Source organism: Euprymna scolopes, chromosome 28, assembly GCF_053919585.1.
Source record: "Euprymna scolopes isolate OS-2025 chromosome 28, ASM5391958v1, whole genome shotgun sequence".
In the NCBI taxonomy this organism is placed as follows: Eukaryota; Metazoa; Mollusca; class Cephalopoda; order Sepiida; family Sepiolidae; genus Euprymna; species Euprymna scolopes.
Genome location: NC_136509.1, coordinates 8946230 through 8971674, shown reverse-complemented (window position 1 = coordinate 8971674; position 25445 = coordinate 8946230). Strand labels below are relative to the sequence as shown.

At 34.5% G+C, this 25445-nt stretch overlaps 1 protein-coding gene across 2 annotated transcripts in view; it reads right to left on the bottom strand.

Moving 5' to 3' along the window:
• Positions 1–25445, bottom strand: part of LOC145249442 (glutamate receptor ionotropic, kainate 2-like) — a 1370511-nt gene that overhangs the window by 280529 nt on the left and 1064537 nt on the right. For both annotated transcript variants that reach the window (XM_080110999.1, XM_080111000.1), the window contains one exon: positions 6302–6454. In XM_080110999.1, coding sequence (XP_079967125.1) covers positions 6302–6454 — 153 coding nt within the window. The remainder of the gene's footprint in view (positions 1–6301; positions 6455–25445) is intronic.

Below are 25445 nucleotides of genomic sequence, written 5' to 3'. Positions count from 1 at the left end.
GTGACATCAATACTCCATACATGGGCGAATGGTGGCCTTATAGAGGTACAGGATACTTTAGGGTGTTAGTAGTTGTCTTGCAGCAGCCCTGGCAATGCCTTCAATGTAATTGTTCCAACTCATGTTTCCTGTGAACTATAGGCCAAGGAGTTTGAAAGATGTACTCTCAGATAAAGAGTCGTTGGCCATTGCTATATGTGGTAGAGAGGGTTTCTTGTAATTATTGAATGAAACTAGTTTAGTCTTGGCGGCATTGAACGTGACCAACCATTTTTGTCCCCATTCCACTACAGATTGGAGGTCACCCTTTAGTGTTTCTGTCATTTCTTTAGAAATGTGTTCATTCGTCTTCCTGTCGTGCCTGTTATAGAGTGTAGTGTCGTCTGCATATATATCCATCTCAGAGGCAATTTTGTCGGGGAGGTCATTTATGAATATTAGGAACAATAGAGGTCCAAGGATAGACCCCTGGGGCACTCCTGCATTTATATCATACTGTTTAGATGTACGACCGTCGAGGACAACCTGGATTTTTCTCTTATCTAAGAAGGATTTAATAATGTTAAGTATTCTACCAGTGATACCGTATGATCTAATCCTGAGGAGACCCTCATGCCATACCCTGTCAAAAGCCTTAGATATATCTAGAGCTACCGCTCTGCCCTCTCCCGCTTTGTCCAGTGAATGGTATATACGTTCAGAGATTACAGTTAGGATGTCTGCTGTGGAACGGGCTTGTCTAAATTCATATTGTTGGTCAGTCAGAAGCTTAGCATCTCTAAGGTGATGGACTAGAGCATGGTTTATTATGGTCTCAAATATTTTGGCAAAAAGTGGGAGGAGGCTAATGGGGCGATAATTTAATGGGTCAGTCCTTTCGCCCAAATTCTTGAATACTGGTACAACAGAAACGGTTTTCCAACAGCCCAGAAGCAAGCTTCATGAAGGCATTTGTTGTAGGGTTTGGAGAGAACTGGAGCTACTTCGGCTGAGCATTTTTTAATAGCACAGCTGGGATGAGATCAGGTCCACATGCCTTTGAAGTGTCAATGTTTTTTTATGATAGCATGCACCTGAGTGGGTCCACAAAGTATGGAAATAAAAAAATTAAAAAAAGTTTACAAGTGTTTTTGATATAGATGTACATAATAATACTTTGATAAGTATGTTTTAACTTAAATAGGGATGGTATAATAAAATTGTGGGGTCTGGGTTCGCGCCTGGCCCCCATAGAATGAAAATAGGCACAAACTTTAATAAAGACTTTTCATATCTATCTGCGTAAGTATACTTTGATAATTATAATTTCAGTTTGAAGAAATATGGTATAATAAATTATGGGGTGTTCGTTCGCGCCTGACCCCCATAGAATGGAAATATGTCACAAAGTTTAACAAGGTTTTTTAATATAGACCCACAAATTATTGTGATAAGTGTTTCAGTGTGAACAAGTATGGTATAATAAATTATGGGGTTTATCTATTTTATTTTTACTTTCATCATATTTTGCTTTGGCTTTGATACCCCCAAATTCGAAGCTATCTCTTTACAACCCTTCCATTTCATAACCTATTATAATTTCATAAATCAGAGTCCATTTTCTGTAGGCTGTTTTTGAAACCAGTCAACGACGAGTACTTTTGATAGTAATATATAACAACGATCCACAAAAAATGCAATGATTTGACCGGCCTCGCGCCGCCCTGTGAGCTTGGGTCTCAGGGGAGGTGTAGTTTGAAAATGCGCAGGTACACAGATATAGTGAGTTTTATATTTTAGACGAATAGTACAGAATCTCTATTATATAAAAATCAATTTGTGTGTGTGTGTATTCTTCATAGGTTCCCAAACGGTTGAACGTATCTTTTGCAAATTTCAAACAAAACTAATTTATATGTCTGGCAGTGTTCTTAGATATGTTTTGTACAGAAAATGGAAAAAATCCGATCTTAAAAACAGTCTTTGTTCTTATAGATAAAAAAAGAAATTTTACAAGGGGATTTTATACGTTTCACCGGCAAAGGAGACAATAAAATCTTAGCAAAGTATTTATTCTTACAAAAAAAAAAACCAAACAAAAAACAAAAAACAAAACAACAAAAAAAAACAACAAAAAACAAAAACAAAATAAAACAACAAAATGAATTATTGGCATCTGGAGGTATATTTCAGTGGTAGACCATTCAACTACGGATCGAATGATCCCCCGTCCAAGCCTAGGTGTACGTCACCAGTTTATTTCAATTTTTTCTTATGAATAAGTTCAATTTACGATACAAGAAAAAGGTGCTATTTACGATCGCCGCAAATCATTTTTTCTTTTGCATATTTTAAAACTAAATATTAATCAGAAGTGACATTTGCAGATCATTCATCATCAAGCCCAAATATCAACTGACGTGATATTGTAAACAAACAGAGACGGAATTTGATGAACGACATTATCATTATTATTTTTTTATTATTTAAAGTTTTTTTTTACGAATTAGACCACCGGACACATTATTCCTCGTAATATATAATAATCACTAGAGGATTGATTCTATAATAATACATGCACAATCTGCATAAATTAAAATATCATGTTTAAACGTGTTGTACGACTGGGCAATGCCGAGTGTCTAGCTATTTTTTTTATCTAAAAACAAAATCACAAAACTATAAATAAATAAAGATCTACGCGTAAGTACCTCCGACTAATCTGATAAGCAGCAAAATTCCACCTCGTCACTAGAGATATTGGGGATGTTTTTTTTTCTTTAATAGCTTATTCCCTCGAACTACTATACTTCGGAATTTCCTCGCCTTCCCCGCTTCCTTGACACGCAGAAATTTAAATGTAATGGGAAGAGAAGAGGTGCTATTTAAAATCGCCGCAAATCATTTTTTCTTTTTCATATTTTAAAACTAAACATTAATCAGAAGTGACATTTGGAGATCATTCGTCATCAAGCCCAAACATCAGCTGACGTGATATTGTAAACAAACAGAGACGGAATTTGATGAACGAAACTATCATTCTTATTTTCTTCTTTCTTAGAAGTGCACGCCTGTAGAACTCTCTTCCGTTTGCCTGTTTCCCACCTGACTACAACTTGGATGTCTTCAAGTCCAACATAAACAAATTCCTGATAAACCGCCCATTAAGTTAGACACTTTATCAAATCTCCATTACTAACGGTTACTAGGATATTATCCCATCGGTTACTGTATACGCAATAACCCTTATCGCCCGAGTGGCTTCCGGGCCTTGATAAGTGGTGACTTCCATGTAAAAAAAAAGAAAAAAGAGAGTCTCGCTGTTAAACTCTTTTCATAGTGTGATACTATAAAGTGGCTCTGGGGTGGATTTGAGCCACTAAGTGCTGAGAGGAGGGATAGACAAAGAAAGAGGAAATAGCTTAGAATAAACAAAGAAATCGGAAATATCCTACAATCAACGATAGATAGGAAATAGCAAACAATAACAATAGACACCTACTGATAAAACAAGGAAGGGCAGCTTCCGGTAGCCAGGGTGGGGTAGGCGACCTGAGAGACGAAGACAGAGGAAACAGTTGAGATCTAGATGCGGTAGACGACGGTTGGGAGTTGATAACGATTACAGTTGAACAGTTATAGAGTTGACTGTGAAATAGAGTCGTGAGCAATTTTTAGAGTTGACTGTGAAACAGAGATAGACGAATGTAACATCAATAGGACGGGGAGAACACACACACACACACACACACACACACGCACACACACGCGCGCACACAAGTCCAACAGTCAATTTATATGTGAACATTGGCATTTGTGTTTTTCCTTTCTTTGTTCATATTTGTACTTTTGTGAAACCACGCGTGTGTCCCCACCGACAGTCGCCAGCGAGAAAATGACGACCCGGCCACGAACGAAAAATCCACGGTACACGACGTTGGGAGTCGGCGATCTGACGAGGGAGCCACTCGTTAGGGTTCACAATAGCAAGCCGGTAGACAAGATCCAAAACAGAATATAAAAAAAAATTAAATAAGAGCAAAACTGAAATAAGAGATCTTCAACAAAGGGAGATAATTCTCGAGTTATTAGATAAATCCTTAGACATTTATTAGTTCTGATATTCATAAATGATAAAATTTTCTCAGGGATTGGGATATTTGCAGATGATACCACGCTCTATAACAAACACGAGGGTAAAACAAATGAACGCATACCTAAGGAAATTGCTAAAACTCTAGATCAAGTCTTCCAGTCTGCCAAGACTAAGCTTATTTCCTTTAATAATTACAAGAAACATTCTCAACCACTGATTGCCATAGTTAATGATATACTGCCTAAAATACTTCTCTCAAGCTCATAGGCTTAACATTCACAGACAATGAATCGGAACAAATACATTTAGGCAATTGCCAACACTGCTGTGAAGAAGGTGGGTTCTCTCTACTGTGCTAAAAGGCTACTTACATCTGAGAGTATCTGTATCTCTATAAGGCCACGGTTCGCCCATGCATGGAGTATCGTTGTCACATCTGAGCTGGTGCATCTACCACATGTCTTTCGCTTCTAGAAGGGTTAAAAAAGTCGCCAACCTAATCGGCCCTGAACGATCAACTAAACTCCAACCACTGTCCCATCGTCGAAGTCCTGGATATGACCTTAAACTATATCCAGTAGTGAGACCCCAACTTGTGGGCTTTCGGGAGTGTGGAGCCACCCTTTAATTGCCATTGCTCCCAGGTCCATTCTGACCCGGAGTGGTAGTATCTGTTAGGGTCCCAACTATGGATTTAATAGAAATCGACTTGAAAATAACAAATACATTCTATCAAAAAATTTTTCTTCAAAATCTTTGGATTCGGCATTAAATAACCTGAAAAGGGTTGATATGCCGTAAAACAAAAACAAAAACAACCAACCAACCAACCCATTGTCGAAACGTGGCATCCTTGTATCTGTTTTACAAGTATTTCAATAGCAAGTGCACTGATGAACTCCGAACACTAATACACCCTTGACGCTAATACTCCCGACAAACCTGACAAGCAGCAAAATCACACCCTACACTGTAGAAATCCCTAGATGCCGTAAATCTTTTTTACTCGAACAGATTTTTCCTTCGGACTGCTGCACTTTGGAATTTCCTCCCAATCTCCTGCTTCCCTGACTATACTAATATGCATAAATTTAAGTGAAATAGTATTTCTACAAATCTGGTTCCAAATAGTAGCCCCTCACGACAAAGTGGCCCTGTCCCTTGTTTGGACTGAAACGGCAATAAGAAGCATTATGTTATAATAAGCAAACATACACACAAGTAGACTTGTCAGACTTAAGATCTTAGAGATAGGAAAATTACTAAAACTATTTTAAAAGTAAAAGTGGTCGACCATAGTCGAAGGCAACCCGAAGTCTCCCCTTTTCATTTACTTCTACACTAAAGTATAAGGTAGGGCTCCATTTTTTCCTCGCAGTTACTCCGCTTACTCTTGATCTTCACTATAATTTTGAACTCGAACATGACAAATTTGAAAAAAAAAACCAACTCTAATTTGACAAAAAGGCGGCCATAAATGGATTATTCATGTCACTGTGTATAAATAAAAATGACAAAAAATATCCTGTATTTCTGGACTGTTATTCATTGTAATTGGATTAAATTTTATTTAAGGGGTATAATAGCCAATGAAATAGGGGACAATGACCAGCACAATATCTATAAAACTATGGATTTGGTTAGATATACATTCTGTAGAGTCATTATATATAAAATATTTTATCTATTAACCCTTTATGACCTTAATTATGATGTAGATGATTAAAAAAGTATTTAGTTTTAGTTGATTCAAAAGGTTAATGATACTATGATTGTCTTCAACCGGAGAAAAGTATTTTTGTATTGAAATATACTGAACTAATACGTGCAAGCTGTGTTTGAATCAATTCCTACTTTATTTATGCTGTCATATTCATTTATGTACGACTGAATGAATTAGTTCAACCAGATCATTAATGGTTAATATCACAGCATTTCACGCGAAAACTATTTACATGTTCACGGGCGAATCATTTATATACACTTATTTCGTTGTATTACTTGGAGTATACAGACAATTGACAATTATGACCTTATTTTAGTGCATTTTATTCAACTTGAAAACTTCATAGCCGAAAATAGAAATCTTTCTGATGCAATTAACAGTTTTCCTGTCAAAATCGCGAAGCATTATTTCATCATTAAATCATTTGCCCCTGAAGAAAAGAATAAGAGGAAATTATTGAATGCCAAACAAGTAATAGAACATAGAAAACTGATACTTACGTTTCTCATATAGTTGATGAGACTCGTCCCATACTTCCAAGTATTCGGTTTGGCACAGTTCAGCTCACTAGTGTCCACATCTTGGGCCTTTGCCAAATCCTGCAGAGCCGTAGCAAACAGCAGGACCGCATCGTACATCAACGCGGTTTCTGTCTGAAACAAACGGGACATTGTCAGCCATGAGCAGCACGAAAAAACAAAGTAGACGGTGGAGTTATTTATAGTCACGCTGCAAGAGGAGATTCCTTACAACAGTCGACATAAAAATGTAAAAAATATTTGAGAAAAAAATCGATATTTTAGAAAATTAAAACAAAAATTGTTGGCATTCCGGCATATTTCTCGAGACATTCCATTCTTGCATTATTTTCCCTGATTTTTAGACGGTGGCAGCTGATTTGGTGACCCCGACGAAAAATCTTCCAATAGACATTTTAACTGAAGAAATTTATCACATTCTTAGACGAATCTATATATAATTACGATAGCGTGTTATTTTTTGTGTCACGCTTACATCTTTTTTTTTTTCATTCCAAGTGACTTTCTTTTAATTGTTATGACTTTCCATTTCTTGTAATAAATAATTTTACAAAGAATTCTTCATAAGTTTTAGTTTCGGTTTCGATTATAGCTGATGTCACTCAAGTTATATATATATATATATATATATATATATATATATATATATTTCTTTGCTTCATAAGTCTTGGTTTCAGTTTCGATTCAAGCACATGCACCCAAGTGATATATTTTTTTTTATTTTTTGAAATCACTACTTTATTATATATAAGAATCGATAAACAAACGACTATAATAATATATACGAAATCTGCATAAATTAAACGTATTTTACGACCGGGCTACGCCGGGCGTCCCTTTTAGCTTAGAGAAATACATTTTCAGTTTAAAAAAAGAGCTACAATAATATCAGGGCGTCTCCATTTACTGTAAACATTCACAGAATGCCAACATCAATATATTACATATGAAAGAGTCCGCTGTGGAATTTCAACAGGCCCCGCAAATTATTATCATTATTATTAGTAGTAGTAGTAGTTGTATTTGTATTATTATTATAAGTAGTTTGGCGTTCGAATGAAACTTTTCTGTAAAAATAATGTTTATTTACTTTTAAGAATGTTTCACATAAAAAGAAAGTTAACATAATTACCAGAAATAAATATTACACATTTTTTAAATAAAAGTAAGAATTGTTTACATCGTTCCACTTATTTACATATAAAATATTAATAAATAATAAATAATGCACAATATTACATATTATAACACATAATATCTGCTGAAAGTTGTTTCGTCGGAAACGCCGAATCATCTATCACCGACTAGAAAACACGATAAGTAATGCAAGAATCAAATGTCTCAAGAAATATACCAGAATGCCACATTTTTCATAGGAAAGCGATATGCGTTTTTGTGCGGTATTATGTCATTCAGAATACCTCAGTAGTACATCAAATATTAAGTTTATTTCCAGATCATACATTACCTTTTTGTTTGTCCATATTATTCCTTGTATCACAAAGTTGATACACCGGTTCATTTCAAATCACTAAAGTTAAGCGACGTTATATTTGTTCAATGCGAAATGGATGACCATTTGGGAATACCAGAGACCGTATATGCTCTTTGCTTATCTCGAGCCGAATCAGTAAAGGTGTGGTTGGTGATTGCTCGCCTTGTTTCACAACTACACGCGCAGCTACGTTTACACGGGGTATTCATTGTCTGAACCGAAGTTATGAACTATAAATTGCTGCGCAAAATCGGTAATTCCTCTTTGAAATGCCCCTGAGTTTTGTTGTGATTGACACGTTAATTGACCATCATTAATTGACCATCATTAATTGATCCAACATTGCTTAACGTCGGTGATCCTACAAGAACCAATGTTTCAACGTTATTATCCCGTAGACCTTTATGCCCGGGGTAAGTTAAGATATTCTTTTGTATATATCAAATAAAATATTTTTAAAAAATATCCGATTGTATATCTTAAACAAGTGATATACACGAAGAAAGCAGAAAGGTACATCGGCCAACGGGAAGTTGAAAAACAGAAATAAATTTAAAACATTTTATTGTTCAGTTGAATTGACAGAGAGATGGGGAAAAAAACATTTTAGGAACTTAGTGTAAACGGTTACTTTAAGTGGATATTTTAATGCCGCTATCATGGTTTCCGATCAGTCTTTGAACAGGAATCCCTAACTCATGTACGTCTGCTATTCAGGAGTTATGCCATAGTAGACACGCTAGGCACTACGGACTGGCGATAAGGTTAGGTGTGACGTACAGCGCCAGATATTCCCAAATGGGATAAGAACAGAGTATTGCTTCGTTATTCTTAATACTAAAAAAAAAAACAAAGGCCATTTAACAGAACAATCCTCATAATGGACTATACCGGTTCGGTAAAATCCGGTAATTGTCGTAACGACCGAACGGCAACGAAAAAAAAAAAACAATATAAAAAGACGTTTTCAAAAACGGATTATCATTTATTAACTTGAAGCATCATTATCAAGATGAAAATTGTATTGTAGAAAATTGCGTCGCCGTAAACACAAAAATGGTTCCTTTTTAGAAAATATAATTATGGGAATTAGGAATATGACACAATCAGTAAATATATTTAGTATTTGTTGTAAGTTATTGGACACAATTTTCACTCTTGTGAGAAAATATTTTCAAATGAAAACGCAGCATATTTCAAGAGATTGGGATTCATATACACGAGACGAAAACTGACGATGTTAAAAGAGCATTTCTTTATTAATCTGCATGAATGACAACAAAAGAAAGATTCCAGGTTCTTTTCACATAACTTGTTGTCATAATCCAATTCTCTTGATTCCATTCAACAGTTTCAATCCTCTCATAATATTCTGCATCATTGATATTGACAATCCTGTTTTATCAAGTGCCTTTTGATTTCATTATATAAAAGTTACTTTGTGTGTGTGAGTTCTTTCCTCATAGGTTCCGAAACGGCTGAGCCTATCTTTTGCAAATTTCACACAAAGCTAATTTATATGCATGGCAGTGTTCTTAGATATGTGCTGTACAGAAATTCATCTGATAAGTATAAAAAATTGGAAAAAATCCTATCTTAAAAAATTAGTCTTTTTATTTTATAGATAAAACATAAATTTTACAGGGGAATATTCTACGTTACACCGGCCGGCGTAACGTAAAATATTCCGTTGTAAAGATTCTTCAATTTAAGTTTAATTGTATTGTACGACCGGGCAACGCCGGCAGTCAACTAATATATATTATATACCTCTTAATCTGTCTATCTGTCCGTTACACTTTTTTTTTCGAAAACTTCTGGACTGATCTGTCTGAATTTTTGTATGGACCTTTTATTATAATAAGGTGAAGTGAACTAAGTATTGTAGTATCTGTTCGAGACACAGTTAGGGATCAGTAGAGTTTGATAGAGATTAGTATATAATATAAAAATGATCACAAATTTAACCATATTCAACCATTATTTTTACGTAAAGCTCTCATTCTAAGTCAACGGGCTATAACTATTGTCCATTTTTAATGGGCAAAAACCATTAATTAAATCCAACCATTCTTAACTAGAATTTTTGTAAAAAAAAGTTTACAATCATGATTAGCGTAAAAAAAAAAAATCAATGGTTTACAGTGGTAAGAATAATTGTAAAAGAAAAAAAATCAACGGATTACAATGGTGAGAATAATTGTAAAAAAAAAAAAAAAAAAAAAAAAAAAAACTGGCAGCACTTTAATAGATTTCCAAAATACATTGTTGTTCTGTTGAATACTTACCAATATTTTGTTGGTGTTAAGTACGTAGACAGGATTCAAGCAAACAGATGTCTAATTCACTTATTATAATGTGTTTTAATATGAATTCTTTTCAAAAGTAAAAACAACTTGTGAAATTTAAAATAACAAAAAAAAAAAAAAAAACGTAGTTACAGGAATTTTCACTGTTCTGTCGCTGCTATGGAAACCAACTCATCCCCGTAAAGCTAGAACCAAAGGAAAAATGATCAAACACATATGTATTATCAAACATTGTTAATTCACTACCCGCACAACAACAGCAGAATGGTGAGAATCCCTAATTGTCATTTAGGCGGTCGGGTTTCGATTCTGACTTGAGGTAGTTGCCTGTCTAGCCACACTGATGAGCTGTGATACAGCGAAACAGTAGTGGATGTGTGTGTGTGTGTGTGTGTGTGTGTGTGTACGTGTGTAAGTTCCATAGTTATCATGAACGCTTTCGATTCGACTGCAAGTCATCTTCAGGTGGAATTCATGGAGTTGATGAGGTGAAAGTTAATTTAAGCGAAAATAGAAAGTAAAATACACAAACTGTATTGACGAATCCATGGATCAACGACGCACTTTGCTAATATTGACCAATGGATTCGTTTATTCCAAAACTCAGATTTTTAACCGATTTTTAATCGACTTTTTATATACTTTTGACCTCCCATCACTCGATAAAATTTATTGCGTATTTTACTTTTCACTTTTTTATTTTCAATCTTCGCTCCTATACACTCTCACCTCATCAACTGCATGAATTCTACCTGAAGATGATTCGCAGTCAAATCGAAAGCGCCTGTGACAATCATGAAGTATTCATTAATATTTTCGATTTTGATATAAACAAGATTATATAGAAAATCGAAATAAACAAAAAAAAAAGAAAGAAAGAATCATAAATCAAAGTATCTCCGTTGTATTTAATAATGTCTGCTTGAATATATATATATATATATATATATATATATATATATATATATATATATATATATATATATATATATTATAAGGTAAAATTAAAAGCCAAGAACAATGCGAGATTTTTTTTTATTTTTTTTATATAGAGTAAAATTAAATGCAAACAAAAGAAATAAAGTTCTTTTTTTTGTTGTTTGTTTTTTCTTTTTCACACAAATTTTAACTCTAAACAACAGTAATTTTTTTTTTCTGTTGTATTCAATGGTGATATAAATCTCAATATATTTCAGACTTATTAGTCCATTTTCAAGAGAAGACTGCGGAAGAGTGTTCAAAATTGGAAAAGTAGCCGCAGAGTTTGCCACGTGATACCGCGAAATATAGAACAAAAAATGTCGAAAGACACACCCTTAGTACCTGCTATTCTTATCTCCTTTTTACTAGATATATCGATGACATTTTAATTATCACATACTCCCGCGAAGAAGCTATTAACATTTTCCACAAATTCAATAACGCCGACCCAAACTTAAAATTTACTATAGAACACCCAGACTCTTCGGAATCCCTTTCTCTACTTGATTTTAAAATACAAATAAAAAAAAATGGTGCCATATGCACTGAATTCTACAGAAAACCCGCCAGCAAACGCCTCTTCGTACATTTCAAATCTGCGCTACCTCTCAAGGACAAACTAAACTACGCACATGCCGAAATCTCACGCATACAAGACAAATGCACTAACATCTCCGACAAACATACACACACTAACAATTTCCTACAGACCCTCTCACTAAACGGCTACCCTAATACGATCCTATCCTCACTTAAAAAGAAAAAACGCAACACCCGACCCTTCTCTAACAATTGTTTTCTAAAACTACCCTTCCTCAATGACAAAATCTCATCTTCAATCCGAAAAGCCATCCGCAGCGAGGGGCTCAACATTCAACTCATCCACACTGGATCTACTTTAAGACAACAGCTCAACCGAAAACATCCATCGCATACACCTTCCCCTTGTTCACTCTCTAATTGCCCAATATCACACACAGGTTTATGCTTTAAGAACCACGTTGTTTACGACCTACAATGCGCTAAATGCAGTGCATCTTACATCGAAAGCACTACCAGATTGCTTCATCACCGCATTAAAGAGCACTTAAACACTACTGCTTCGTCGTTCTATAAACATATTCGCACTTGCATTAATTCAGAACCAGATTTTCACATCAACATTCTTGCTTCTTCAAGAAACGTAGGTCAACTTCGTATCCTCGAATCTTTAATTATTTCAAAAAATACTCCCACACTAAACAATAGACTGGAATTGAGCTCCGCTTTTATAATATAAGTTTAAAACATAAGAAAAACAATAATTTAAAAAAAAAAAAAAACCTTGCTTGAATAGTCATCTCCCTTGATTCACAAACGCAACAAGTATTTCAAACATCAACTGATTTATTTTAACGTTCTCCTAACGTCATTTTTTGTTCTATATTTCGCGGTATCACGTGGCAAACTCTGCGGCTACTTTTCCAATTTTGAACACTCTTCCGCTGTCTTCTCTTGAAAATGGACTAATAAGTCTGAAATATATTGAGATTTATATCACCATTGAATACAACAGAAAAAAAAATTACTGTTGTTTAGAGTTAAAATTTGTGTGAAAAAGAAAAAACAAACAACAAAAAAAAAGAACTTTATTTCTTTTGTTTGCATTTAATTTTACTCTATATAAAAAAAAATAAAAAAAAATCTCGCATTGTTCTTAGCTTTTAATTTTACCTTCTAATTTTCTTCAACAATGCTTCAAGCAAACTACAACCTACTTATATATATATATATATATATATATATATATATATATAATTCGAAGTACAACAGAATTGTAATAGTTTAAAAGCGAAGTGGGGCATTTTTTTTAACCTTATAAAAAAAGATCGACTATAATGTAAAAAGAAACAGGATCGACTAATATATATATATATATATATATATATATATATATATATATATATATATATGATGATTGCTACTTCTTGACAGAAACTTGCTATCTCTTCAGATTGATGTAGAGGGTCCATGTGCACGTAGATGGTTTTTCAAAACAGCTACACTCTTGCCAAATTGTTCATAAAATTGACAACAGAACTTGCCAGTATTTGGTGTTGTTTGTGGTGGAACTTCATTATGCATTTTGAGAGTCTTGTCAAAACGCGTGTGAATGCGGCACCAGAGATGATGCAGCAATACTTGTGTGATCTGGCAAGCAGCACAGCCTCATGCAATTGTTGGTCATGCATAACATTGTTTGACCTGCAATGGTTTACTCTGCAACAGATTGTGCATTTCACTTCTTGTTGCAATTTGACAGGAATTGCAGATTCATTCTGCTTTCTAAGGGCACGTTTCAATACTGTATGCTTAAAACGCTATTCCTCAAATTTTCTGCATCTTTCTATTTTTCTCCATTAATTTCGATCTGCAGTTTGAACTTCCCAGTCATTTGCAACAATATCTAACAACTTGAGGTTAGAACTTTCGTAAGTTTATGCTGCGGTCTTTTTGTCCTATGGAAAGCTCACCATAAAACAGTTGTTTCGTTATCCTATCATCTCTCATCCTCAGTAAGCGTCCAGTCAACGCATTTGATTTGAACGATCCTCTTTTCTGTGCTACGGCAGTTGGATTGTTCAAAGACCACAATAGCAAAAGTATAGAATCTCCAACTGATGTTTTGATGAATATATATGCATATATGTATTTTTTACTTAGGGTCACTGCTTATCAAGACCCGAATGCCACTCGAGGATAAAGGTTAATGAATTTAAAGTGCTGATGTAGTAATCACTTATGGTGTAAATTGGGTAGAATTTAATTATTTATGAAGACAACAGGAACTTAACAGGAACTTGTTTACATTAAATTTGAAGGCTACGATGTTGTATTCAACCGGAAAGCATACCAGCGGAACAGTGTTCCAAAGACAGGCACTTCTGTGAAAAAGCTTTATTTATAGAATCTTCGGTTAGATTTAGACACAGATAGAACGTGCGGAAAATAATATATAACGGTTATAGCAAGTCGAATGTTCTTTGTGAAAGTTTGGCAAGGGAGGGACCATAGGTTAGAGTTTAGTCGAGTAATCGCTATAAAAATTATGATAGAGCAGAGACAGGCTCGCGATGTCTTATGTAGGAAAGGGTTGCATGGACGAGAAAAGGGCATCACACACATTATATATAATTATAACTAAAAAAAAAAATAAGTGTATCTGGCTGCTTTCGAAAAAAAAAAATGTTAAAATTGATAAAATCTTTTCTTCGTCCAAACACAAACAACTGCGTTCAACTTTTTCGAGTTTCAGACTAAGTTTTATCTGATTCCAAACAACGACTGATCATACAAATACAGAAAGTGAACATAGACAGTTTCTGACTGTCGCAATAAAAAAGTTACTTTAAAATAAAGTGAACATAGACAGTTTCTGACTGTCGCAATAAAAAGTTACTTTAAAATAAAGTGAACATAGACAGTTTCTGACTGTCGCAATAAAAAAGTTACTTTAAAATAAAGTGAACATAGACAGTTTCTGACTGTCGCAATAAAAAAGTTACTTTAAAATAAAGTGAACATAGACAGTTTCTGACTGTCGCAATAAAAAGTTACTTTAAAATAAAGTGAACATAGACAGTTTCTGACTGTCGCAATAAAAAAGTTACTTGAAAATAAAGATTGATCTGAAGGAAAAAACATAAGTTACAGGATATTCGAGCAAAAAAATAAAACTCAGTATCGACTTTCAATAAAGTTACAGTTTATGTCAATAAGAGTCGACGAAAATATTTATAGTCATAAATTATATAAAAACTATGAAACGATAATTTATGTCGAGAAACAGACGTAGATATAAAATATAAATGTAGATTTGCTAAATAAAACTGAAAATGTGCGAAAAATATTAAAACTATTTATCATATTCAGACAAGTGAAAAATGACTAAAAACTAGCAATTTTGTAACGACACGAGATATATTGAAAGAGGGTAAAAAGTTTCTAAATTGTGACAATATCTTTGAATAATGGCGCAAAGACTGCGTCGAAAATATTGCAAATTTCGAATAAGCACGAAACAGAACGGCTCAGTTGATTTGAATTGCTACTATAGTGAAAGTTATGACACACAATTGACAATAAAACATATACAACATCAATGATTATATGTATGGCATGAACAAACACATTTATTTTAGAAGCATATAATATATATTGAGGGAGACGCGCATACATATGCAGCAAGGCACGCACGGCAAGCGCGTATAATAAAAAACAAAAATAGTCACGCATGCGCATTCGATTACAATCTCGATGACGAGAAACTATTGTTATTTTTTTAGAGACAAATCAATCATTATGACAGGAAGGAAATGGTAATGTCTGCGGTGATGATGACATTTTTATATATGTTTTTTGATGGTAAATTGCATCTTTGAAGTTGCATGACAGAATTACAATCGTAGAATTGATACTAGTTCGATGAAGTAACAGGGCTGTGAAAGTCGATGTAATTTTCGGAAAATATTCTGCGTTGCAAATACTTTTTCACGTTCTGTACATATTTTTATAAATGATACGCATATAAATGTATGCGTATGATATCTCCGTTTTTTGCCTTTGTTTTAAGTATGAATCGCATTGAATTTGCACTTGTTTGTTTTAAACCGTTAAGTTTGAAATTTTGTATTCCATACCAACCGTACTTACTATAAACAGTGAACTTTCTCTCTCTCTCTATATATATTATTATTATAGATTTTACAAAAATAAGTTCCCATCTTTTGCGATTCTGTGCGTTCCCTAATTATTTCAGCATGCTTTCTTTTGGTTGTCGCTATTTTTCTCTTAAAATGATTCCTAGCATCTATGAATTTTTGCCTATTTATATTTGACTTATGACGGAGGAACCAGCGGAATGAATGCTGTCTTTGTCCAATGGCAACTACACAATCTGTAGTGAAGTATGGGGGTGAGTGGGGCTTGCTATAGTATTTCTGTGTGAGAACATCTGCTTTAATCCCCGTTTTGCACCATCCGGTTGTCTCATTGACATACTGTTCAGCAGGAAGAGTGGAGGTATTGGTCCATGGTGCATTTCTGATGTGTTCTCTAATGGCTTCTCAGTCAGCCTTTTGTAGTATTATGTTACTTTAAGCAATGACTCCTCACCCTGGGGTTGGGATTTAAATGTAACGTCAACTGATACCACTAGGTGGTCTGCGTTTTCAAGTTGACCTTGAGCATATGTTACACAATCATCGGTTACTGTGGTGGAGAATAGGTCTAGAAGTGAAACCTGCTGGGGTTCACGATCTGATAGGCGAGTTGTGAACATTACTGTGTAAGGGAATGGGCTATAGAGGAGCTATAAGTAGAGCGTCCAACTACATTTACGCAATGTGAGAAACCAAGCCAATTTTTTATGGTGGACATTAAAGTCACCAGCACATATATTTGGGCGTTACTAAGGAGAGTGCTGCATCTATACTATAAGAGACATGATCGATTAGGGTACAATCCTGACTTGAGGGAGAAAGGGAGAAAAAAAACTAATATAGTGATGAATCGTTAGGCGGGAGCACACAAAGGCCTGGTCATCCGATTCAGTGTATATTTCTGTCAAGTATAGTTTGTTTTGTTTTATTGATATCATATCAGACATATTTACACGCAAAATACGATGAGTTTTTAATGAATCATCGCAAACGATTTTTAAGTTTTGCAATCGTATTACATGAAAAATGTCAGCATATTTGATTTGGTTTCACGATTTGATTAAATAGAGGATTTTCACATATGTTAGTGTTCGACACAGAATTGCCGCTAATCATTTGAACCATGTAAGTGTAAACATATACATGTCTATTCTATGTGCTTTCTTAAAAATTCTTTTTTGTCTATTAATAATTTTACGTTTCTTTGATCCTGTATACACGCATATATATATATATATATATATATATATATATATATATATATATGCGTGTATATATATATATGCGTGTATATATATATATTATTTTTTATTACCGTTTTATCTACTTAGTTGCACATGTTTCGGTTACCGAATCGTATTAACGATCCAGTAACTTCAGACTTTACAGAAACCTATAACCTATTCTGTAACGTCTGATGAAGTTGCTGGATCATTAATACAATTCGGTAACCGAAACATGTGTAACTAAACAGATAAAACGGTAATAAAAAAGTAAAACATATTTGCTCTGCAATAGTATTGAGCACTTCAGGTTTTTACTAATTACCATTTTTGCTATATATATATATATATATATATATATATATATGGATGTGTGTGTGTGAGTGTGTAAGTGTGTATGTGTGAGTGTGTGTGTATTAATGTGTGCACTTGTGTGTCTGCATTAATGGGAATATATCCTTTTATATGTGTACACGTATAAATCTTTACATATAGACACACAGTATCAAAATATGCAACGGCTATATATATATATATATATATATATATATATCCAGAATGTGAGAGATTATATATAATAAATTCCACACGACGTTGTTTGACTGTGGAATTTATTATATATATATATATATATATATATATATATATATATATATATATATATATGAGTATAGATAAAAAAACGTTATATCATAATATATTAAACATCGAATGGAAAACAACTCAACACGAGAAAATAAAAAAAACGAAATGGACGGGAGATTTGTCCGGTTTTTGTTAGGATCAATCAACGTCTTCAGAAAAAGTGAATCAACACTTTTTCTGGAGCCAAATTCATCGAATCTGACGAAACCGGCCAAATTTACCGTTTATTTTGCATTAACAAAATTTTGCCTTTTAGATTTCATGCCAACACGTACACATGTATGAGAGGGTGAATGAAAAGTACTGAGCTTCACATCGACATATGTGAAGTCAACAAAAACGGTGCCTTCTAATTCACGGTTCTCGTAGGCTCTAACGTTTTTCCAGAAAACATAGAATTATTGAGTATCGGCCTCATCGAGATAATCGCGATGAAAACAGTTCATAACCGCAGATTCCAATTACTTATCCAACCACCCTACTCCCAACATTTTGCACCCTCAGACTACCATCTATTTATAAACATTAACATAGATAGTAACTCGGCAAAACTGTAAACAACTACAGGACCAGGATTCAGAGCACTTATTAACATACTAGCGGGGGTACCCGGCGTTGCTACGGTAGGTCGGCGCGAACGTGAAAATATAATGTGAATTGTCCAGCACGCTAACCACTACGCCACAGAGCACTGCAGCTTAGTTTAGTGATTTTAAATAACTTCACATGAAAGAACTACGAAGCCAAACCGGTGTTCTCTTCTCAACTGTTCCTTGTGAACGATCCCCAAACGGTGTTAAGTGGTGGCAGGGGGAGGAGGAATTTATTAGAGAGAAAATATTTTACCACTTCCATTGATCTTAACCGATTTTGGCCGTGACTTCTCAGCAGAAAAAGTATAGAAATCTAAGATTATCGAGGAATTTGAGAAATAATAAGCCTATAACACACCTCAGATATTGTTCTGCCGTTTGTGCATATTATATTTGCATGAAATATCTTGATCTTTAATCCTATTAAGGTCAAAATTCGACGAGAAAAATGAGTTCATTTTATTTATATAGAGATGAAGTGCGTAGATTTAGAGATGGGCTATAATAATTAAAAGGCCTCATAATTTTGGTTCGTTTCTTTTGTATTGAAACTCAATACTTTTCATTCACCATTATATATATATATATATATATATATATATATATATATGTATATATATATATAAGTTTTATATACCCGGCGTTGCCAGGGAAAACAATATAAGTTATGTATGACATCTGCGATATCATCATATATGACGCCGTCTGCTATAACTTCACCTGATGACGACTTATATGACGTTCTTTTTAACAAACAAACAATATAAACATATAACGACATCATATACGATACCATATGCTATGACATCATATATGACGTATATAGTGAACAAGCAGGTAAGGATACGGCTTGATTAGAATAGAGATATATAAATAAAAATTTGCGTGCAAGGAAGCAAAACTTTCTATCACTTAAGTAAGTGAATTTAAACACAGCAGCAGCGTTCCCACGCTGATACTATCGCTAATAGAAACAATAACAAAAATAAGACTAATATATATATATATATATATATATATATAACTTCTTAATTTACTCACATAAAATCAATATACGAAAGCATAGATTTATGCGTAAAATTTAAGTATTTACTTCAAAAGTGCTCAATACGTAGGTAGAGCTAGTTAGTAATTTATAAAATATATATGGCGATTAAGCTACACTGAATATTCCGAGTTTTATCCACTCTAGGACTCTTCAGTCTTATGCGCGAATTCTGTGGTTGTTTGTCGTTTTTATATGCGCATCTTCTATTGAGATTTTAGTTAGCAAATCAGCTTTCTAGTATCCAAAAATCTCAATAGAAAATGTGCATATAAAAACGACAAACAACCACAGAATTCGCGCATAAGCCTGAAGAGTCCTAGTGTGGATGAAACGCGGAATATTCAGTGTAGCTTAATCGCCATATATATTTTATAAATTACTATATATATATATATATATATATATGAGTTCTATTTAGAGAATACTGATCCAACGATATGAGTAGGTTACAAACATAGAAATAAAGCAAAAAAAAAAAAAAAAAAGAAAAAAAAGCAAGCTTATAAAAACATTCTTGATGAAGCCAGTTTTAGGCGAAATATTGATTCAAGTCATAAATGAGTTAACTCCTTTTTTGTTCCTATTTGTTTGCCCGTTTTGCTTTATTCCTCATTTGTATGGTTGTAACCTATGCTCACGTTTGTATATATGCATGTGCACCAATCTATATACGGAAACGTACAGCAATTTATGCACAATTAATATGCACCGACAAACTACGCACAAATACGAAAACGTCATTGAACAAAACTCCAGTGCTGAAATGAAACGTAAAGTCGTTTCCATGGCAACGTCATTGAAGTTGGGGAAATGCGAAGACGATGAATGGATGAAGTAGAGCGACACAAATGATGGATTGAGCCTGGAAAATAAATTTACTAACAAAGAAGAAAAAAGAAAGCGATGTAACAGAAAGATCTCGAAGCCATTTTGGGGCTTTTCATTCAATCAAGGTAATATTTCTGAATATAACAAGTTTAAATAGATATAGAGAGAATCTGGAAGATCGATGGCATAACTTCGGAATTATGTTTCATGTATGTCAAAAAGCCTTTTTTTGTCTGGCAGGTGTCTAATAATCATTCCCATTGTCTCATCACCATTGACCCCCCACAAAGTGTTTAAGAGCCGAGAAGGGTCAGGGGGGATGGAAAGACCGAGGAGAGAGCGTTGACCAGACCTCCGCTGGACAAGCCCGAAGAGAACTGGGACCTTAGGGAGGCTTAGTGCCACTCAAATTCCAGTATAGACCAATGATCGCTACCAGCGAGAAATCAATGGTGAGAGGCTGTTGCGATGACGCAAATTTATTTGCAAATGCTATTGAAGGAGGTGGGGAGCTTGAGGTTCGGAGAGACTTGTTGTGACTCAGCTTCCAGGGAACACCACAGGTTACCAATCAGATCTTTGATGACCTGTGTGAAAGCTCCATGCGAGGCAATAATAATAATAATAATAATAACAACAACAACAATAATATAATCATAATAACAGCACTAATAGTAGGAACGTTAGGACCAATACTGAAAAACATAGAAAAGGGAATGAGAGAGATTGAAATCAGAGGGATGGCTGATAAGATACAACGGATGATAAAAATGAAAACGGCTGAAATATTAAGGAAAACCCTTGCGTGCGGAGAACAATCTCAAATGACCTAGAGACACAAGTGAGGACCAATAGTCGCTGCTAAGGAGAAATCAATGGAAAGCGGCCGTTGCGATAACTGGGACCTTGGGGAGGCTAGCGCAACTCAAATTCTAGTAAAGCATAATGGCCGCCGCTAGCGAGCAATCAATGTCGAGAGGCTGTTGCGATAACGCAAATTTATTTGCAAATGCTATCGAAGGAGGTGGAGAGTGACAAAAACATGACAGGGAGACAAAAATAGTAACAAGGTTGTGTTAATAGCGGCGAGAGAAATAGAAAAATGTACAAGTTCAGTGTGCAATAGCTTGCTGGTTTTTTTTTAGTGTGCATTTATATGTAAAACTAAAATGAAACTGTACCCAGTCAAACTTAAAATTTAGTCTCCAGAAGACTGTAACTTACGAGGTGCCTTCAATAAGTTTCTCGACTTTTTCGTGTGGGCATTTTTATTGATAGTACACACATGAAACTATAGTCCCCTTAGAAGTAATCTCCTTCGGCTGCAATACACTTGTAATACCATTCCAACAACAACTGGAAGGCCCCATGAAACTCCTCTCGTGTGAGCGTGTCTTTCATCTCAGTTGTCTCATACCAACAGCATTTAAGGTTTTCCTTGAGCTTAAGGAATAACCAAAAGTCACAGGGAACAAAGTATGGACTATAGGAAGGGTGAGAAATTGTTTTGATGCCCATTTTGGTCAAATAGTCTGGTACAAGGATGGAAAACCCCTGGGACAAACTTCCCAGAAATCTTTCGCATGTTCAGTTCACTGTGAGTAATTGTGTTTGCAGTTCGCAAACCGACATCAAACTGTGCACTTATTGTGTCTATAGACACATGACGGTCCTTATCTATGAAATTCTTTATTTGGCTAATCAACTCTGGTTTTTGGATTTACTTAATCCTCCTACATCACCCTTCACAGACTCCATGCCTTTCCTGAATCTTATGCCACCCAAAAAGTGATGCTCGATTCATGCAAGATGGTCCAAAAGCAGTCTGAAGCATTCCATACGTTTCTGTTGCATTTTTTTCCCCAATTTTAAAACAAAATTCTATTGCATATCGTTCTTGTAAAGTGTCCCTCATGTCCAGATTGCATTTATTACTGGAATGATAAAGATCTTTCTAAAATTCCAATTTCTTTTCGTCTTAAATAAAACCTTGGTATTTCGTCATCTTTTACTTCAGTCCTGTTTAGTCCAGCATCCAACACAGGTTTTAGTAGAGTCAATACCTGTTCTAGCTTGTCATTTGAACCATAAAATAATAAAAATTGGTCAATCATCTTAGGCAGTATAGTAACTCTGTAACACGCAACAACAGTCTCCAAGGATTTTCATACAATTGTCTCCAAGGATTTTCATACAATTGTCTCCAAGGATTTTCATACAATTGTCTCCAAGGATTTTCATACAATTGTCTCCAAGGATTCTCGTAATCGTCTGTCCGTGTTCTCCCGGCGGCCTTCTTTTATGTAGTCGAGCGACGAGATTTTGCACATTAGCCGCGTGATTTTGCATCACTTTGAGAGATCGTTTAGTTATAAAAGTTGATTCTTTCTTTATCTCCTCCTTACAGCTTAATTCCACATGACGTGCGGACACTTTAATAATAAGCCATTTTCTTAGATTTACAATTTTCCCTACGAAGATACATCTTAAAAAGCTCAGAGATTACCTCGGTTGAAACGCTGTGAAAATAACACTCAAGATGAGAACGGTAGTCCAAATAATCTATATAATACGAATTATAAATCCTCATCTAAAAGTCTCAGAATAATTAAATGAGATTTAATTTGATAAACCTACGGAAAGTCACAAAGAAAGTTTGGGTGAAGGAAATTCCGGAGAAGATGTAAAAAAATGTTCCGATAAAACGAATCATTCTTAAATCTCAGAATCATCATGCTAATATTTTGTCTCTATACGAGGTGCCCTCAACAAGTTCCCAAACGTTTTTCGTAGGAGCATTTTTAATAATAGTACACATATGGAACTCTAATCTCCTTCGAAGTAATCTCCTCCGGATGTAATGCAACTTTTGTACCAATGAACAAACTTCGAGCAAATCTTCCGCATCTTCGATTCCTCGCGAGTGTGTACAGGTCCCCCACTAACATCAAACTGTGCACTTATTGCCTCTATAGACACACGACAGTCCTTAGCTATGACATTTTTATTTTGCCAAATAACTCTGCTGTTCTGACTTCCACATCCCTCATCATCCCTCACAGACACCCTGCTTTTTTGAAATTCTAATGCCACTCAAAAACTGCTGCTCGATTCAAGCAAGATGGCCCCAAAACAAAGCAAAACTGAAGCAGTTCATACGTTTTTTTGTAGCATTTTTTTTCCAAATTTAAAACAGAATTTTATTGCATCTCACGTTTCAGAAGTATTATCATGTCCAGATTGCATTTTCGAAATTCTCCAGCTGTGACAATCAGGCTTTAGTAGGGTGTATTCTAATTCCTGCTGTGGCTGTTCATTTGAACCTGAAATCATAAAAATTGGTCAATCATCTCATCAGATGTATTTCTTAGAACTGCACGCCTGTGGAACTCTGTTCCGTCTGCCTGCTTCCCACCGGACTACAACTTGGATATCTTCAAGTCCAATGTTAACAAATTCCTAATGAACCGCCCCCTTAAGTAAACACTTCATCAAATCTCCACACTAACGTAATGTACTTGCAATAACCCTTATCCCTGAATGGCTTCCGGGCCTTGATAAGTGGTGATCACTGTGTAAAAAACAAAAAATAACAATAATAAACTGGATTTTCAAGAGTCTACAACTATTTGAAATACTCATACAAAAAGAGTATGGAGTCTTACTGAAGGCGCCTCGTAATTAGCTCCTCATGGAAGCTTAATGTGACATAAAGACCGGGCACTTAATGTGGTATGTCGTTATAACCGAACAAATTAGCTATAAAATTCCCCTTCGAAATTAGGATATAAGCTTTACAATGTCGTTAAATATACCGCAATAAAAGAGACGACACAGCAAATAAACATCATAAATTGTGAAATTAAAATGAAAGCTAAAAAAAAAAAAAAAAAAAAAGAGAAGGGAAAGAAAGTATTGGGTCGTAAGGTGGAACGAAGAAGAGTGTAAAGATGTTTACACTAGAGAGTAAATATATTAATGTTTACGAACCGGATATAATTTGTTTTCTCTCTCGTCCTCAAAATGGCTAACATATCAATGACAATACAATTAAAAATTAGGGCGTAAAAATGGTAAATAAAGAAACATTATGTTGCGTTTTACATTCTAATCATTTATTATATATATAAATAAAACAGTAGATGTATGTGTGGAAATATTTAACCACTAAACTCTTAAACTACTGGTCTCGTGACGCTAAAATTAACAGTCACCAAGGATGGTTTATAACGAGAACCTTTGTTTGGATGGAGGAATAACTCGTAGAGAAATGCAACTTGCCGATATTTCTATTTGTTTGTGAATGTTTAAATTTATAGCTTTCTTATCTATCTACCGGGATAGCTCAAACGGCAGTTGAAGCGCTAAATGTTTTGGTTTCAAATACAGCTGATGGCAATCAAGCCATTTTTTAAAACTTTTGAATTCAGTACTATCTAATATATATATATATATATATATATATATATATATATATATATAAGGTACCATGTCTGTCTTCATATTTTCAAATTATCACTCCCGAAACTAAAAGTCACAGAGGGGCGCTAGGGGCCTCAAATGATTGGATATTTTTTTATGGATCGTTATTTTATAAATCATTAGTTGGTTAAAATAGTCTTTAAGGGGCCAAAGATGGGTAAAAATTGAAAACACTTTATAAATTCTGTACATTCATCTTAGTTTATTTTTAATCAGTTCATATGCGTGTCATGTTGGTACAGTGGTTACGTCACCAGCTTTAAATGCTCTAGTTTTGCTTGCGGTTTTGATTCCAGCGGATAGCACCCAAGTACTTTGTTTTTTACTTCAAAACAACGACTCTATAATAATATAGAGAATTGGACAAATTAAAATATCATATTTAAGCGTATTTTACGACCGTATTTTACGACCGGGCACAGCCTGCTAATATGATAATATGAAATCGAATGTTTGGTCGAATACATAACTATACAAATATAGTACTGTCTCATATGGTATATTTATATTATCAAATAATATATTTTGTAACTGGATTCCAATTCAATCGACAAGCAGTAATAACCATTTTCTGTACTGATGATTGCAAAAGCATTAAACACTAGTGTCTCGAGGTATATTTATAATCATTAATATTTATAATTATAAGCAACTGTAAGTTTATTAATCTAAAAGGCAATGAACTAGCGATATGCAACGTCCAGGACTTCAAATCGTTAGAACATATTCTGACTACTTTACTGATTTGCCCGCATTTGACAAGAATAGGCGTTTAATTTTCCTTAATTGTTAATTAATGCT